The sequence below is a fragment of the Psammomys obesus genome, unplaced genomic scaffold (assembly GCF_907164565.1).
Source record: "Psammomys obesus unplaced genomic scaffold, mPsaObe1.curated_primary_1811, whole genome shotgun sequence".
In the NCBI taxonomy this organism is placed as follows: Eukaryota; Metazoa; Chordata; class Mammalia; order Rodentia; family Muridae; genus Psammomys; species Psammomys obesus.
In genome coordinates, this window is record NW_026595981.1 from 22,818,384 (window position 1) to 22,832,753 (window position 14,370).

The 14,370-nt window shown below is 47.7% G+C and overlaps 1 protein-coding gene across 2 annotated transcripts; it reads left to right on the plus strand.

The window, feature by feature from the left end:
* Positions 1–1,468: 1,468 nt before the first annotated feature.
* Msl1 (MSL complex subunit 1) lies at positions 1,469–13,286 on the plus strand. Of its 2 annotated transcripts, XM_055619804.1 has the most exons (9): positions 1,469–2,599; positions 5,109–5,332; positions 5,849–6,231; positions 8,119–8,166; positions 8,629–8,693; positions 9,422–9,489; positions 9,888–10,012; positions 10,395–10,467; positions 10,727–13,286. In XM_055619804.1, the coding sequence occupies exons 1-9, from the start codon at positions 1,832–1,834 to the stop codon at positions 10,815–10,817; spliced, it is 1,845 nt and encodes a 614-aa protein (XP_055475779.1). In that variant the 5' UTR covers positions 1,469–1,831; the 3' UTR covers positions 10,818–13,286. The 2 variants fall into 2 exon arrangements, with proteins under 2 accessions (XP_055475779.1, XP_055475780.1); XM_055619805.1 differs by lacking the exon at positions 8,119–8,166.
* The last annotated feature ends 1,084 nt before the right edge of the window (positions 13,287–14,370 follow it).

Sequence of the window (14,370 nt, forward strand, 5' to 3'; positions counted from 1 at the left end):
GGATTTTCACACCCATTCCCTTAAACTTTTCAGTGTTTCATGCTTAAGAGTGTACGGAGCAGAGGTAGTTTCTAATTAGCTTTCCTATTGGGCCAGATGTCCTCTCTATGCCTGTACGATTTAACTATTTATTTTTGGAGAAAAGGTCTCTCTATGTAGCCCTTGTTGTCCTGGGACTCCCTACAGAGACCAGGCTGGCCTCGAACTTTGCCTCCGCCCCACAAAAGTTGGGATTAAAGGCATGCACCACTACACCCGGCTATCTCCACAAAAATTGCTAAAAGTGCACTACAGACAGAAAAGCAACCAATTAATTTACAACTGTTTACATGTTTCTCCATAGGGACCTGTGTGGATCTGGTGGCTCGAGTCGCTTGGAAAACGAAGGCACCCACAAACACTATGAACCCGGAGAAGTGGGAAGAAGTGCTCCAACACAAGGCCCTAAAAACACACTTAGTTCTAATAGGAGCATACACCTCTTCCTGAACCTTCTTCCAGAAGATGCTAGGAGAAGCTTAAGAAGGCTGGGCCCACGGCTGCTGGGAAAGAACTGTCGGTAGTTGGCAGTACTTCACCCAAGGTTGTGGTTACAACTCCCTGGGCAGCAGACATCATGGATTCTGCTGCTTCTGGGAACCAGAGGTTCCTCCATTTCTGGGCTGGATCCCTTCGAGACAAAGAACTTCATTTCTTCCCCAACCCGTGTGGGACCGCCAGGCAGCCCCGAGGGATGGAAGCTTTGACTTCTGCATGCAAAGGGAGCCTGGGGTCGGGGCTGCTCCGGAGGGCGCGCGGGGCTCCCGCGTGGGCCAGGCACGTTGCCAGCTGGCCGGGGAAGGGCCAACCCCACGCAGGCCGGCTCCGCCGAGCGGTCGGTAGGCGACCGCGAGGGGCGGGCGCATCCACCTCCTTCCTTCCTCCAACCCCATCCCCTCGTGCTTCGCTTCCCCGGGGATCCTCCGCCTTCCCCGGCCACCGGCGGCCGCCCTCTCCACCCCCGGCCTGCGCAGCCCACCGTGGGCCGCTCCCGCGTCCTAGCCCCCGTCCGCGACCTCCCCGCGTGGGCCCCCGCGCCCCGGCCCCCTCCCCCTCGTGGCGGCGGGCCCCTTTCACAATAGCGCTACCCGCCTCCCTCCTCCGGGCTCCCGGTTCGCTCCCGCCCGCTGCCCTCTCGGCGCATGCGCGCTCCGGTCGGCGGCGGCGGCGGCGGCGGCTGCGGCGGCTCCGTTTTTTTTTAAAGGGAAACGCCGAGGCGCCGGGGGTGACCGTGGGGGAGGGGGGACCCGGAGCGGCGGAGACCCCCGGGGGAGGCGGCAGACCTCCCCCCTCTCCCGGAGTAGGAGGGCTCTGGGCGGACCCGTCCCTCCCACCCCCTCCTGAGGAGGAGCGGGGGGGAAATGGAGGCTCGGGGCGGCTGAGGCGAGCTCCGGGGCGGGGGGCCGGGGCGGGGAAGGGGGGGTGCGGGGTGGGGAGACGAGGCGGGCCCGGCCGGGCCAGGGGGGGCCGAAGCGAGCTCCGGGGATGAGCTCGGGGGCGGCTGGGTGCGAGCTCCTGCCTCTGCGGCGAAGGCGACGGTGGCGGCAGCAGAGGCGGCGGCGAGGCCCCCATGGGTCGGCGGCGGGCCTCAGCCGCGGCCTCCACTCCTCCGCTCGCCGGCGGGATGGCGCCGGGGCCTCGGGGAAGAAGCCGCGTTAGCGGAGGCCTGCGGCCGCTCTGCTGAGGCGAGCCCGCCAAACTCCCCTCCCCCTCCTCCGTCCTCGACCCCCCGCACCTCGCCCCTTCCCCACCCCCTCCTCCGTCTCGGTCCCCCGCGCCGCTCCGGACCACTATGACCATGAGATCCGCAGTGTTCAAGGCGGCCGCGGCCCCTGCCGGCGGCAACCCCGAGCAGCGACTGGACTACGAGCGGGCTGCGGCGCTGGGCGGGCCCGAGGACGAGTCCGGGGCGGCCGAAGCCCACTTCCTCCCCCGGCATCGTAAGCTCAAGGAGCCGGGGCCCCCGCTGGCCTCCTCCCAGGGCGGGAGCCCCGCGCCCTCTCCAGCCGGCTGCGGCGGCAAGGGCCGGGGCTTGTTACTCCCGGCCGGGGCGGCCCCCGGGCAGCAGGAAGAGAGCTGGGGCGGTTCGGTGCCCTTGCCCTGTCCGCCCCCAGCCACCAAACAAGCCGGCATCGGCGGGGAGCCAGTCGCAGCCGGCGCCGGCTGCAGCCCCCGGCCCAAGTATCAGGCGGTGCTGCCCATTCAGACGGGCTCTCTCGTGGCGGCGGCCAAAGAGCCTACGCCCTGGGCTGGGGACAAGGGTGGGGCGGCTCCCCCAGCTGCCACCGCCTCGGACCCGGCGGGACCCCCACCACTACCTCTGCCCGGGCCGCCACCCCTCGCGCCCACCGCCACGGCCGGGACCCTGGCGGCCAGCGAGGGCAGATGGAAGAGTATGAGGAAGAGCCCTCTCGGGGGTGGCGGCGGCTCGGGAGCCTCCAGCCAGGCCGCCTGCCTCAAACAGATCCTTCTGCTGCAATTGGACCTCATCGAACAGCAGCAGCAGCAGTTGCAGGCCAAGGAAAAGGAGATCGAGGAGCTCAAGTCCGAGAGAGACACGGTACGGGAGGGGTTAATCTGCATTAGGGACGGAGAGGGAGCTGTGCGCATGCTCGGGGGAAGGGGGCTGTAGGAGGCTGAGGTCCCGGCTTGCTTAGGGTTAGAGGAAGTTGGCCGCCAGGGAAGGAGTGCCTTAGATCTTGGGTCGTTGGGTGCCCGGCTCACTGACACGTTGGGTCGGAGGGAAGGGTTAAAGGGCAGCCTTCAGTGTGTGTGTGTGTGTGGTGAATGGGAGGCTGTGGTGTCCAAAGGGTTAATTTAAAATGACAGTCCCAGACTTGTGAGAAAAAAAACGTTTGGAGTGGGAAAAGACCTGACTTTAGGAGGGGTTAAAAAATGATAGGGCGGAGTGCAGATGTGCTGGTTGTATGAAAGGTGCTAAGTTAAAGCGCTGTTGCGTTAGAAATGCATTGTGGAGGTGAGGGACATGACAGCTGTTGCTCTAACCACTGCTGCAGCATCTTGAGACAGAAGGGTTGTCCTAGGTCTCTTAGCCGGTAGAGGGTGAAGACGGTTTACATGGACTCCTGTTTTAGCTTTCCTAAATGAGAGTCCCTGCCTGTGATTTCAGATAGTTTTTTAGTAGGAATCTGAGTTATAAAACACTGCCCACCGACCAGGTCCCTTCAGTAAGCTGGCCGATTTTGAGACATGAGCTTATTCGATGTTTTTGGTGAATCCTTCCACCTCCCAAACCCGTTTTAGACTCTTGAGATGTAGAGAGGTCGTTTATCTCTTTGTACTTCTGAGGAACATGACTACAGAGGCTTGTTTCCACTGCAGCAGCAGCCTTAGACACCTCTGTGTTAAGCATACCCCCTCACACATCAGGTGGGGTATTACCGTGCGAACATACCTCTCAGCTGCCTAAAAATAAGCATGGCTTCTACAGTCATGCTCAGGCTGCAGCTCTCTTTCTCACTCTCTTTCCCTGCCTCTCTCCCTCTGGTGCTGTGTGTGCCAAAGGCTGAGCATGGGAGCTGAAGAGCTATTCATTTTGTTTGTTTTCTAAGGGAATCGCCATCAGGTAACTGTTTGATTGGAGACTGCATTCTGCAAGGTGGAATGGGAACTGGGGCAGGTCTTGTTGAAACACCTCAGTGTTGATTTGTGGAAGTTACTCAACATGGAGGTGGCAGTGCTCAGTACTGTACTGCAGTCCAGGGGTGTGCTGGTACTGTAATTACAACACATCATATCCTTCCTTCCATGGGAAGGGGGTGGGAAGAGAAAGACCAGGAGAGGAGAAGAAATGAAGACTGTCACCCAAAAACATGGTTAAGTAATGCTAAGGCTGTGAATCAAAACAGAAGATGAGATGAGAGAATGGCTGACAAGGGGGACCCTGCTGGTTTTGGAGGTTTCTGCTGAGTTCCTGAGGTACTGCCCCCTTCATAGGCTTTTCAAGGTAGGAAACAGTGGGGTGAGTTAAGGATAAGCATCAGTCTAAACTTGGCATTCACTGCTTCTGTAATGCACTGCAGTCTTAGCATTGCTTAAGCCTGTTCCTCTTATTCCAGGTAGTGTTTGGCCTTTACTGAAATCTGTGTAATAGACGTGATGAAGGCAACATTAATATCACTGTGTAACCCAGGCAAAATTCCTGTAGTGTGATAGAAGCAGCACAGTTGATATCTTTTTGTCAAGACCGAGTTAATACAAAGTTTTTGATGGCAACAGACATCCATTTCTGTTTGACTTTTGTGGTTCTCTTTAATTAGAATTAATGTAATTTTAGTAAATATTTAGATAGGTTATTTTCCTGTTATCGTAAATGTAAAGTAGAATATATATATATGTATACACACACATAGATATTTCCTATGTGTTGGGATTATTTACTGATGTGTATTGTAATTCTTTCCAGTGTAGTATGTTTCAGAGGTGCTCCCTCAAATATGCACACATCACGTTTTGATGTAATACTGCTGCTATCCCTAGTGAGATTCTGTGAGACTCCTTTTTACTGTGCTGTTTGAACGTTCCATTGTATCTAGAGTTCTGGAGTGAACATAGAGCAGATAGAATTTGGACAGCCTTAGGACACCTTAAAAGAACACTGGGCTGAGAATGTAGCTCAGTGGTGTTCAGAGTGCTTGCCAAGAACACTCATGAGGCCCTGGTTCTATCCCTAGCACCGCATACAACAGTGAGGAACATACATAAGGTTAAATTTAGGGACTCCCAAATGACTTGGGCCACGTGGCTAGCTATAGCAGAGGCCTGGTCATTAAAAGGCACACTGGCCCTGCCCAGCGGGGAGGATCTTCTTTCAGAGGAATGAATTTCTAATTGCCCCATCCCTGTTACCATCCAAACTAACTCCTGGAATTAAGTGTCTTTTGCCTTTATTGGATTTAAGGAAAGCTGTTCAGATTTGTGCCTGCCAATTCAAAGTTGAATTGGTAGGGTCCACAGCAACAAGCAGAAAACTTCTGATTCCCAACTGGGGCTAAGTGGCCCAGTTTTAACTTTTGTGTTTAAGTCTGCGTCTTGTCACTTTCTTTTAGCTCCTTGCTCGGATTGAACGAATGGAAAGGCGGATGCAGCTGGTAAAGAGGGATAACGAGAAAGAAAGGCACAAGCTGTTTCAGGGCTATGAAACTGAAGAGAGAGAGGAAACAGAGTTGTCTGAGAAAATTAAACTGGAGCGCCAGCCGGAGCTTTGTGAGACATCCCAGGCTCTGCCTTCCAAGCCTTTCTCATGTGGTCGGAGTGGAAAGGGACACAAAAGGTGTGCTGCTAACTTTATTATCTGAACAAGATGAGGAGCTGTCCCTGATGACTGAGAATGTGGGGTTGGGATTTGTGATTGGCCGCCTAGCAATCATAGCCTGAATTGAGAAGTCTGCTGTACTAGGGACATGGTGGATCAGCCCTGTATAATCACAGAACTTAGGATACTGAGGCAAGAGGCTTGTTCTGAGTTCAAGGTCAGCCTGGGCAACAGAGAAACTGTTTTGTTTTGTTTTTTTTTTAAGTTTCTGTGTTGAGAAATTGTCTTGAAACACTTCTTGTCACACTGCTAAGTACAGAATACAGAGTATATCTTAAAGAATTTAGTAGGCAGTAGAACATTCTTAGATATTCTTGAGCATATATTTTCAAACATGACACTTGCCGCCCATGTCTTGAAAATGCGCAGTAGATGTTTAGGCACCTGGATACTTCTTTTGTCCTCAAATATATTCTAATCACATTTTATTCAAAAGTCAATTAATTTTATAACATTCTCTTTCCTACCTAATAGGAAAACCCCATTTGGAAATACAGAAAGAAAGACTCCTGTTAAAAAGCTGGCTCCTGAATTTTCAAAAGTCAAAACAAAAACTCCTAAGCACTCTCCCATTAAAGAGGAACCCTGTGGTTCCATATCAGAAACTGTTTGTAAACGTGAATTGAGGAGCCAAGAAACCCCAGAAAAGCCCCGGTCTTCAGTGGATACCCCACCAAGACTCTCTACTCCCCAAAAGGGATCCAGCGCCCACCCTAAGGAGAAAGCCTTCTCAAGTGAGATGGAAGATTTGCCGTACCTTTCCACCACAGAAATGTATTTGTGTCGTTGGCACCAGCCTCCCCCATCACCGTTACCATTACGGGAACCCTCTCCAAAGAAGGAGGAGACTGTAGCAAGTAAGGCATAGAGAACACTTGCTCTTATACCCTAGTGGTGGCGGTCAAGCTAACAAGTGTGAAATGCCTTTGGCATTTTTTAAAAAGTGCAATCAATAAAGCAGAGTTCTGTCAAGAATGAGTAAGTTAACAGCCAGAGACAGACACTGTGCAGGCATTGCAAATAGATGGAATTACAGCAAAATGTGCTCAATGTATGTGTCTGCTTACAACACTGGGAGATGTGTTTGCCAGTAAGTTGCTCATCACAAGAGCACCAGACTTGGGGGGTGTAATCTCCGGCAACTTGCATGCCCTCTGAAATAAGGGTTTTCTGTGCTGTGAAATGCATAGAACTTACACTTTGCCGTGCACGACTGTTCCTGCAATTGATATTGTGTGAAACCTGGGAGGGTGGTCTTTGGGTGTTCTCAGGGGCCAATGGTAAATTTTGGTTGGGGAGCCAGCTTGGGGTGGGGAATTTCACCTGGGCCTCCGCTCTCTTAACTTCATAAACATTTATCTGTATCTCTATGTCCCGGTCTGGGGGCAGGAGGAATCTGCCAAAGACCAACAGTCTTACTTTACCTTACACTTCACAAGGTTCTAAGATGTGAAGAGTTTACTTGGATTGCAGTAGCCCATTGGTTGTTCATATATTTAAATAAAATGGTCTACAAACTATTTTTCAAACAATAAGGACTATCTTGGGATATCTGAGCTGCTTGGAGAGGGTGTGGGGTGCGGGAACTTGGTCTTTATTCCTGTTGGTTTCTTAATGGCTTCCACAGAGATGATCCCCATCTTCTATACGAACCAGTAACTGTTATTAATGTGCCTTCAATTGTGTTTTATTAGTCTATGACAGTCATTGTGGGTGCTCTTGGGTAATGGTGGGGAAAGCTTCCTTAGGTTGAGGCCTAAGTTTCTACCCCTGTGCCTTCCTCTAGCAGGGATGGGGATGGGAATCCATTCCAATAAGATGTGAACATTCTCCAGGCTTTGTTTGGCTGTTGTGACAAATCTAAGTGGGGAAGACAGATAAACGATCTAACCTTTATTAGGCTTTACACTTGAGTACATGAGACAGACCAGGGTCCTGATCTAGATTCAAGTACTTTTTTGTTGTTTCAGTCAGTTGAGCAGGTTCATCTTAATAGTTCATTTCTGCTGCTATAGCAATGCTGTGGGACAAGTTAGGAGAAACCATGAAGCAACTTCCCATCCGGATTTAGGAAATGGCTTGGTCTGGAGTTATTCTGTGTGACTGGCTGGTTTTGAAAACACTGTCTACTCTAGTAGAGCAAGTTCCAAACACATCTGAGATTGTGGGCATAACAGTATGAGGGAGTGTGACTGGGAGATCCCAGTCTCTTGAGGAGCCGGAGTTCTGCATAAGTGTGTGAATCCTTACTTGATGATACTCCTGTCTCAAGAGGAAGTCTCAATGACTTATTCTAAGGAAGCCAAAGTCTTTGTGCATGTTGTTCAGTCTGGACCAGCAAGGTAGTTTGTTTGGAGGGAGGAGGAAACTGTTTAAGAAGACTACATATGTAAGTTCTGAGAACACTGATCTATTTATTTGAAAAATAGGGTCAACTTTTACTCACCTGCCATGTTCTGAGTTTAAGGTTTGATATCCTTGGCCATCAACTGTTGCAGGGAAACCACCCTAAATAATGAAGAAAAGAAGTCGTCTCAGTGTAAAAAAAAAAGTGGTGGGCTTATTTTCTTTTCTTTTGTCTGTTGTTCCCTCTTCCCCTTCCCCAGAGAGAAATTCTCAAAAGAACAACTCAAAAAACAAAATGGCTTCCTAGTGAGAACATCAGTGATGATCCTTTCCTCCATTTTGGGTATGGGCTTTTTTCTTTTTACACTGAGATGATTCTTCTTTCCTGCATTATTTAGGGTGTCTGATGCCATCAAGTGTTGCAGGAGAAACTTCAGTCTTGGCTGGTGAGTAGATTAGGAAATGCTGGCTGGGCCTGGGGTGGTGAATTGGTGGGATGGTGGCTGGTTGGGAGCTACGTTCTCGTCTGTTGGATGTGGAACAGTAAGATTCCTTAGCATTTGCTGACACTTCTGTAGACATCAAAATGACAACACATTCCAGTTGTTTTTCAGGAACTTCAATAGCATCCATTATATGAATTGTCAGGTATTGATTGGCTTAGGGTTTTTTGTGACCCTGAGTTTGGCAGACTGCAATGGCACTTTTAGGTTCTTTTATATCATAGCGAGGACACTGACTATGGCTTTGGGTGAGGCCATAGAATGGATTCCTATCATTTGGTAACTGTCTTATCTGGGGAAAAACCTCTTGTCCTAGTGAATAGTTGGACAGTTGTGTGACTTTGGATTTAAGGGTGGTTCCACCCCCTCCCCTTTTTCTTTTTCTTCTTTTTTATTTTTTTTCAGTTCCTTCTTGGAGGGACCACTCAGTAGAGCCTCTAAGGGACCCAAATCCTTCAGACATTTTGGAGGTAAGTACTAAGAGCTGTTAAGGGAATAGGAAATAGAATCCAGGGGTATACAACAGGCCATTGTAGTTGCATCTACAGTCCCAGCTACTCAAGGGATTGAGGCAAGAGAGTTACTTGAATTTAGGAGGTTGAGGCTTGTCTAGGCAATGTAGATCTTGTCTCAGAAGGGGGGGGGGGGCTCTTTTCTTATAACTGTGGATGGATTAAAAAGAACTCTTCTAAAGCCAGAAAGGAGCTTGAGGTTATTCAGTCTGTATTTTTCATCTTATGGATGAGAAAAGCCAGATCTAGAGAAGTTAAGTCATTTTTCAAAGTCAGTATTGAGGTGGTGTTCAAACTAAGGTAGATTCCATGCTAAGCATAGAAATTAGGCTGTGCCCTTCAGCACCATAATCTTATGTTTGAAACTTACTTGAGTATTGAAAAAAAAATGGCTATTTGAATTCAGATTCTTACGAAGTATCTAGAGAACAGGAAGAGTTTATGTGCCCTCACAGGTGTTTGACATTTACCCTGAAAGGTTGGGGGAATTAATTTTGAAATTTGGGTTTTTGGAAAGGATGGGGGTAAGGACAGGGAGTGTCTTTTATTGATTCTTTCGCTAAGAGGTTTACAGATCTATAGAACTCGTAGGTGTTTTTAGAACCTGAAGCTGGAAGATTTTATACTCCTGAAAACTGAGTTACTCCAACATGGTCATAAGTAGCTGTCCCTCTGCTCCTCTTCAGAACCTGGATGACAGTGTGTTTTCAAAGAGGCATGCGAAACTGGAGCTGGATGAGAAGAGGAGAAAAAGGTAAGGCCAAGATCCCCATCCCCAAACATCTGAGCCCTAGGACTCTTACTCCCTCTTCCATATTGGGGAGAGCCCTGGGCCACTTGACATTCCTGTGACACTAGTGTCGTAGTTAGCTGAGTGTCTTAGCTGGGGGTGGTTGTCCTTACAGGCACACGTGTTGGCCTTTTCACGGATGCCCTCCCTCAGTACTACTTTCTGTGGAACACCAACACATATTCTAGACTGCTAGACCCAAAGAGTTCTCCTCAACCAGGTAGTCAGTTCCCTTTTCCCGTCTAGAGGGCTTAAACAAGGGTCCGGTAGCCTCTGCAGAGTGCGAACTGTTTCTCTGGGACAGCTTGCAGGTGAGTAGTAACTCTGGGTTTGTCTGTTTTTGTTTGTCTGGTCTTTCCCAGATGGGATATTCAGAGGATCAGGGAACAAAGAATTTTACAGCGACTGCAGCTCAGAATGTATAAAAAGAAAGGAATTCAGGAATCTGAGCCTGAGGTTACCTCATTTTTCCCTGAGCCAGATGACGGTAAGTTGTATCGATCTAAAACTGTAGACTTTGGGGCTGGAGCGATGCAGCTCAGTGGTTAAGAGCACTTTTGTTCTTGGAGGGACCAGAGCTTGGTTTCCAGCACCCATATTGGGCAGCTCAGAACTGCTTGTAACTCCAGTTACAAGGGACCCGATGCCCTTTTCTAACCTCAGAGGGCACCACCAGTCACATGTACAAACTCACTCACAGAGACACATAAGCACATAAAATAAACAATTTACTTTTCGAGGGGACAAAGAAAGGGTGCAGCTCACCACAGCACAGCTTATTTTATGAGTGAGCTGTGTTTTGGAGGTAGTATAGTTGTTAGACATGTCTTACCTCTTGCTAACAAGGTCTATTTGATTTTCTTCCATAGTTGAAAGTTTGATGATTACCCCCTTCTTACCTGTTGTAGCATTTGGACGACCATTACCAAAATTAACTCCACAGTAAGTAAAAAGGATTTTTCCTCTTTTTTTTCAGGTAGTTTGTACCTCCTTTTCAGACTCCATGGAAGCCTAGATAATAATGGGGGTCCACATGGCTTAGGGATAGCCATGATTCTCTATTGACAAGCCAGGAAGTAGAAATGCCTTTTAAATGAGACCTGGATGGCTTTGCTGCTTTCCTGGTGGCTGTATCAGCTAACTGTTACTCGGTGTTGGAGCAGCCTTCCCACTTGGCTGTCCTCATCTTTTCTTTCGCCAGGAACTTTGAGCTACCCTGGTTGGATGAGCGAAGCCGTTGCAGGTTGGAGATCCAGAAGAAGCAAACGCCTCACCGGACGTGTAGAAAGTAGCTGTGCTGTCAAGAGCCTGTCTGCAGATAGTTGTAGCATGCCTTTCCAAGAGAATGGCAGAGACCTGTATATGTGACCTATGTCTTCATGTATGTTATCTTTCACTGGTAATGCCTTTCCATACTCCCTTCATTTTAGTTTTGTTTTCTTTACTCTGATTTCACAAAAAAAAAAAAAAAACAAAAACCAAAAAACAAACAAAAAAAAAGAAACTTTGCATCGGGCTGATTGTGAACTATGGAGTTATTTGGCACTTCTTTTCCCTTTCTGGGGAAATGAGCTCTTGAGCTCATCCTGTAGGATGGTAGATTTGGGAATTTTAGGAGTTACTTTTTACTTGCCTACTTTAAAGGGGTAAAGTGTTCATCATTAGCTGAGTCAAAGATGGAGCAACCCCTGGCTGTAGGAGCTGTGCCTGCCCTGACCCTGCGCTTCCCTGGAGCGCCTTATGAATAGTGTGGGTGTAGTGGATTTTACACTAAAATAAAAAGACCTTACCATGTGCATTGGGGCCCAAGAAGGAATAACATGAAGCGATGAAGCAAGGAAGTCATCCTCATAGAGGAAGAAACTGGATAGTTTGTCAGTTTGTTTGTTAGTTCTCTTAAAACTAACTATTCTGTGATAACAGCCGTGGGAAGAGACGGGTGGCTGGTCACTTTCTTAGCTGATAGGTAACTGAACTTCCTTCCCAACCCCCCAGAAGAAGATGTTTAGAAAAAGAGGTTGGGGTGTAAGTTTCCAGCCAGTGGCAGTGCTGAACTGACGCAGCTGTCATTTGGGGATGGCATGCCAGCATCTGTAGAGATGTCCTTGTGCTGTCTCACTTTCTAAGTATTCCTTAGTGGGGCTTCATCCTATTAGCCAAGCTCTGATGGTAAGGTAGAAATTTGGGGCGGGAGGAGGGTATGGAAGGATGCGTTTCCTGGCTGGCAGATATCTACATCTTGAAACAGTTGTACCTAATGAACTTTATTTGTTTAGTGAAATAGGTTTACACATGTACCATCTTGGTTCCCATCTCTTGCCCTTGTTTTGTTACACCCCCCCCCAAAAAAAATAATAGAAAAGGAAAAAAAAAAAGAAAAAAGAAAAAAAAAATCAGAACAGCACTTCCAGGCCTTTTAGGTCTCAGTGAAAGATCCCTGTTAACTATCTGGAAGGAAAATAGAGCTGAGGCCTTTGGTCTTCTATATAGGAATTGCCTTTCATTAGTCTTCAGGACTATTGTATAAAAACAAGTAGGGGTCTAATCTCCTAGGAGGTAGGGGCTTTATCCTTGAAGAGAATATGTCCCCAGATTATTAGCACTTTTAGAGGAGAAGCCAAGGTATGTAGGGTGTGTGGCTGGCCCATCCGCTGAGCATGAGAGAATGGGGTTACCATTGTGGGGAGAGAAGGAAAGTTCCTCAGGGCCTCCCACTGCTAAAGCTTTTTTGAGATGTTTATCTGTGCTCCCTGGGTTTGACTTTGAAAGGAATTATTCCAGCAGTACATGTAGTATTCTTGGATGATCTTGCTGCTTTTAATTCTCTTTTGTGTGTGTTTGTGTGTGGCTCTGGGTTTCCACTTGTAACTCCATCTTCTTAGGAGCATGGTCTCTCTGTAACGGAAGCTGCTGTAAAGTCACTGCAGCAAGGATGTAGAGACGAGGACTTACTCCATTAGGGGCTTTCATCTCACACCTTGAGGAGGATGATAGATCTAGAAAAATTGGGCCAGATTTTTGTTTTTTATTTTTACTGTGGCAAGCTGGTTAGTGCCCCTCCTCTCACCTGTGTCATGTTTCTTTGCAACGTGCTCCTCCCAAAATAACCTCAATCAGCTCTCTCTCTACTTCGTTTCTCGGTCCCTCTCAGTTTCTTCTCGACAACTACGATTTGTCAGATTCCTAATTTGGGTATGGGTTAGCAGACTTAGCCTCTAGGTCTCTGCCCTACACAGAGGAATCCTCAGATCCTGTTTTTGCTAGACTGAGAGGAATCCATGAGGTGCTATCTGGCAGGACTTAGTGGATTCTATTGCTTTGGTTCTCGTTTCCCTGAGGACCTAATGTTTTCTTATGTCCTCTCCCGGATTTCCTTTGCTTTGAGTCTGTTGAGGTTTGTTGAGAAGGAGGTTGAAGCAAAGCTCCAAGAGTGAAATTACAGTGTGTTCAGAATGTGGGGAAATGAACCTTATTTTTCCCTACATGGGATACAGCACTGTGAAATTCAGTCTTCAACAAAAAGAGAGGCCCTGCAGTTCTCCTAAAACAGTTCCTTATTTCTTTAACAAAGTTTAAGCTAGTGTTAATAAATTAAAAGAGAAATTGCTTGTCTCTCCACCTCAGCTTTGTTTTTTTCCCATTTCATATCGTTGTCTGTGCTGTAATTCATACTTTTGATACCATTTCTGATGTGTAAAGTCGGCTGTCTTGTAAATATCTTATAAAGAGTTCAACTGTAAATAAACTATTGTGGCCGTTAACTTTTGAACTTTTGCCTCAATTTATTAGATTTGTTGGAAAACATTAAATAATTCATATATATGAAAGATTAAGAATCTTATTAACCCAAGTAAAATAGAATAACACATTACTTCCCTCTTTTTTTAAGAACCTCATTCCATTGTGTCAGAGTACAGTAGGTTTCATTCCTTTATTCTGAGCCCATCTTTACACATGACTGGCAAATTACAAGGCTCATTGCGAGACTCAGCCTCTGATAATCATTCCTCCTGGGCAAAAGGTCCAGATCTGCTTGAACCCAATGTCTTCCTACATACATCTGTATGTTTGAAAACCCTCAGTGTAACTGGAATCCGTTGGCTCCCTATTTGTGACTAGAGATGAAAAAAGACCAATCTCTTACTTCCCTCACAGTTCCTCTAATAGGATGTCTGTGGAATCCCAGACCATCTGTTCACGCTAACCACTGACAGTTTCTTACAACTTTCTCAGAAGGACCCTGATCCCAAGCACTCAAACAGCTAGGACAAGTCCCAGGTTCGATGTCAGCCTAGCTTACATAAGACACTGTCTCAAAAACAGAAAGTTGGACTCACCAGGGTATGGCTGTGCACACCTGTAATCCTAGCACCTGCGGAAGCTAAAGCTGGTGGATCCTGAGTGTGAAAACACTAGCCTGAGGTCAGACTCTCTAACAAATATCCCAAACTGGACTCAGACCAAACAACGGACGGACAAAGTGGCAAACTACCCTTTTCCTTATTTAGACACTAAACTTGGCAGTCTTACCGCACCTTTTTAGCTTGTGATGGATGAGATTCTTGGGCTTTTCACACTTACTAAATTATGCATCCTCCATTTTGAATTCAGACGGTTTTGGAGCTGAACTCCATGATACAGTTGGCCACCTGTCTCCAGTTGAGAGAATCAGTCCCTGCAGACATTCGTGGTTCCTTCTAGTCTCATACTGTCTATAAATCTGGTAAGCAGTGAGGTCTTAACTACCAAAACAGCTCAGAATCCCGTTACCTCAGCGATTTGACGCACGTTACCAACATGCACTAATAACTTAGTTCATAGACTACATGTTGCAAGGTAGCTGTG

Excerpts from the sequence above, each read along its gene's own strand:
- Msl1 (XM_055619804.1), top strand. The coding sequence starts at position 1,832 with ATGACCATGAGATCCGCAGTGTTCAAGGCGGCCGCGGCCCCTGCCGGC. Across the intron at positions 5,333-5,848 it reads AGTGGAAAGGGACACAAAAG|GAAAACCCCATTTGGAAATA; the intron begins GTGTGCTGCTAA and ends CCTACCTAATAG. Across the intron at positions 10,468-10,726 it reads TTACCAAAATTAACTCCACA|GAACTTTGAGCTACCCTGGT; the intron begins GTAAGTAAAAAG and ends TTCTTTCGCCAG.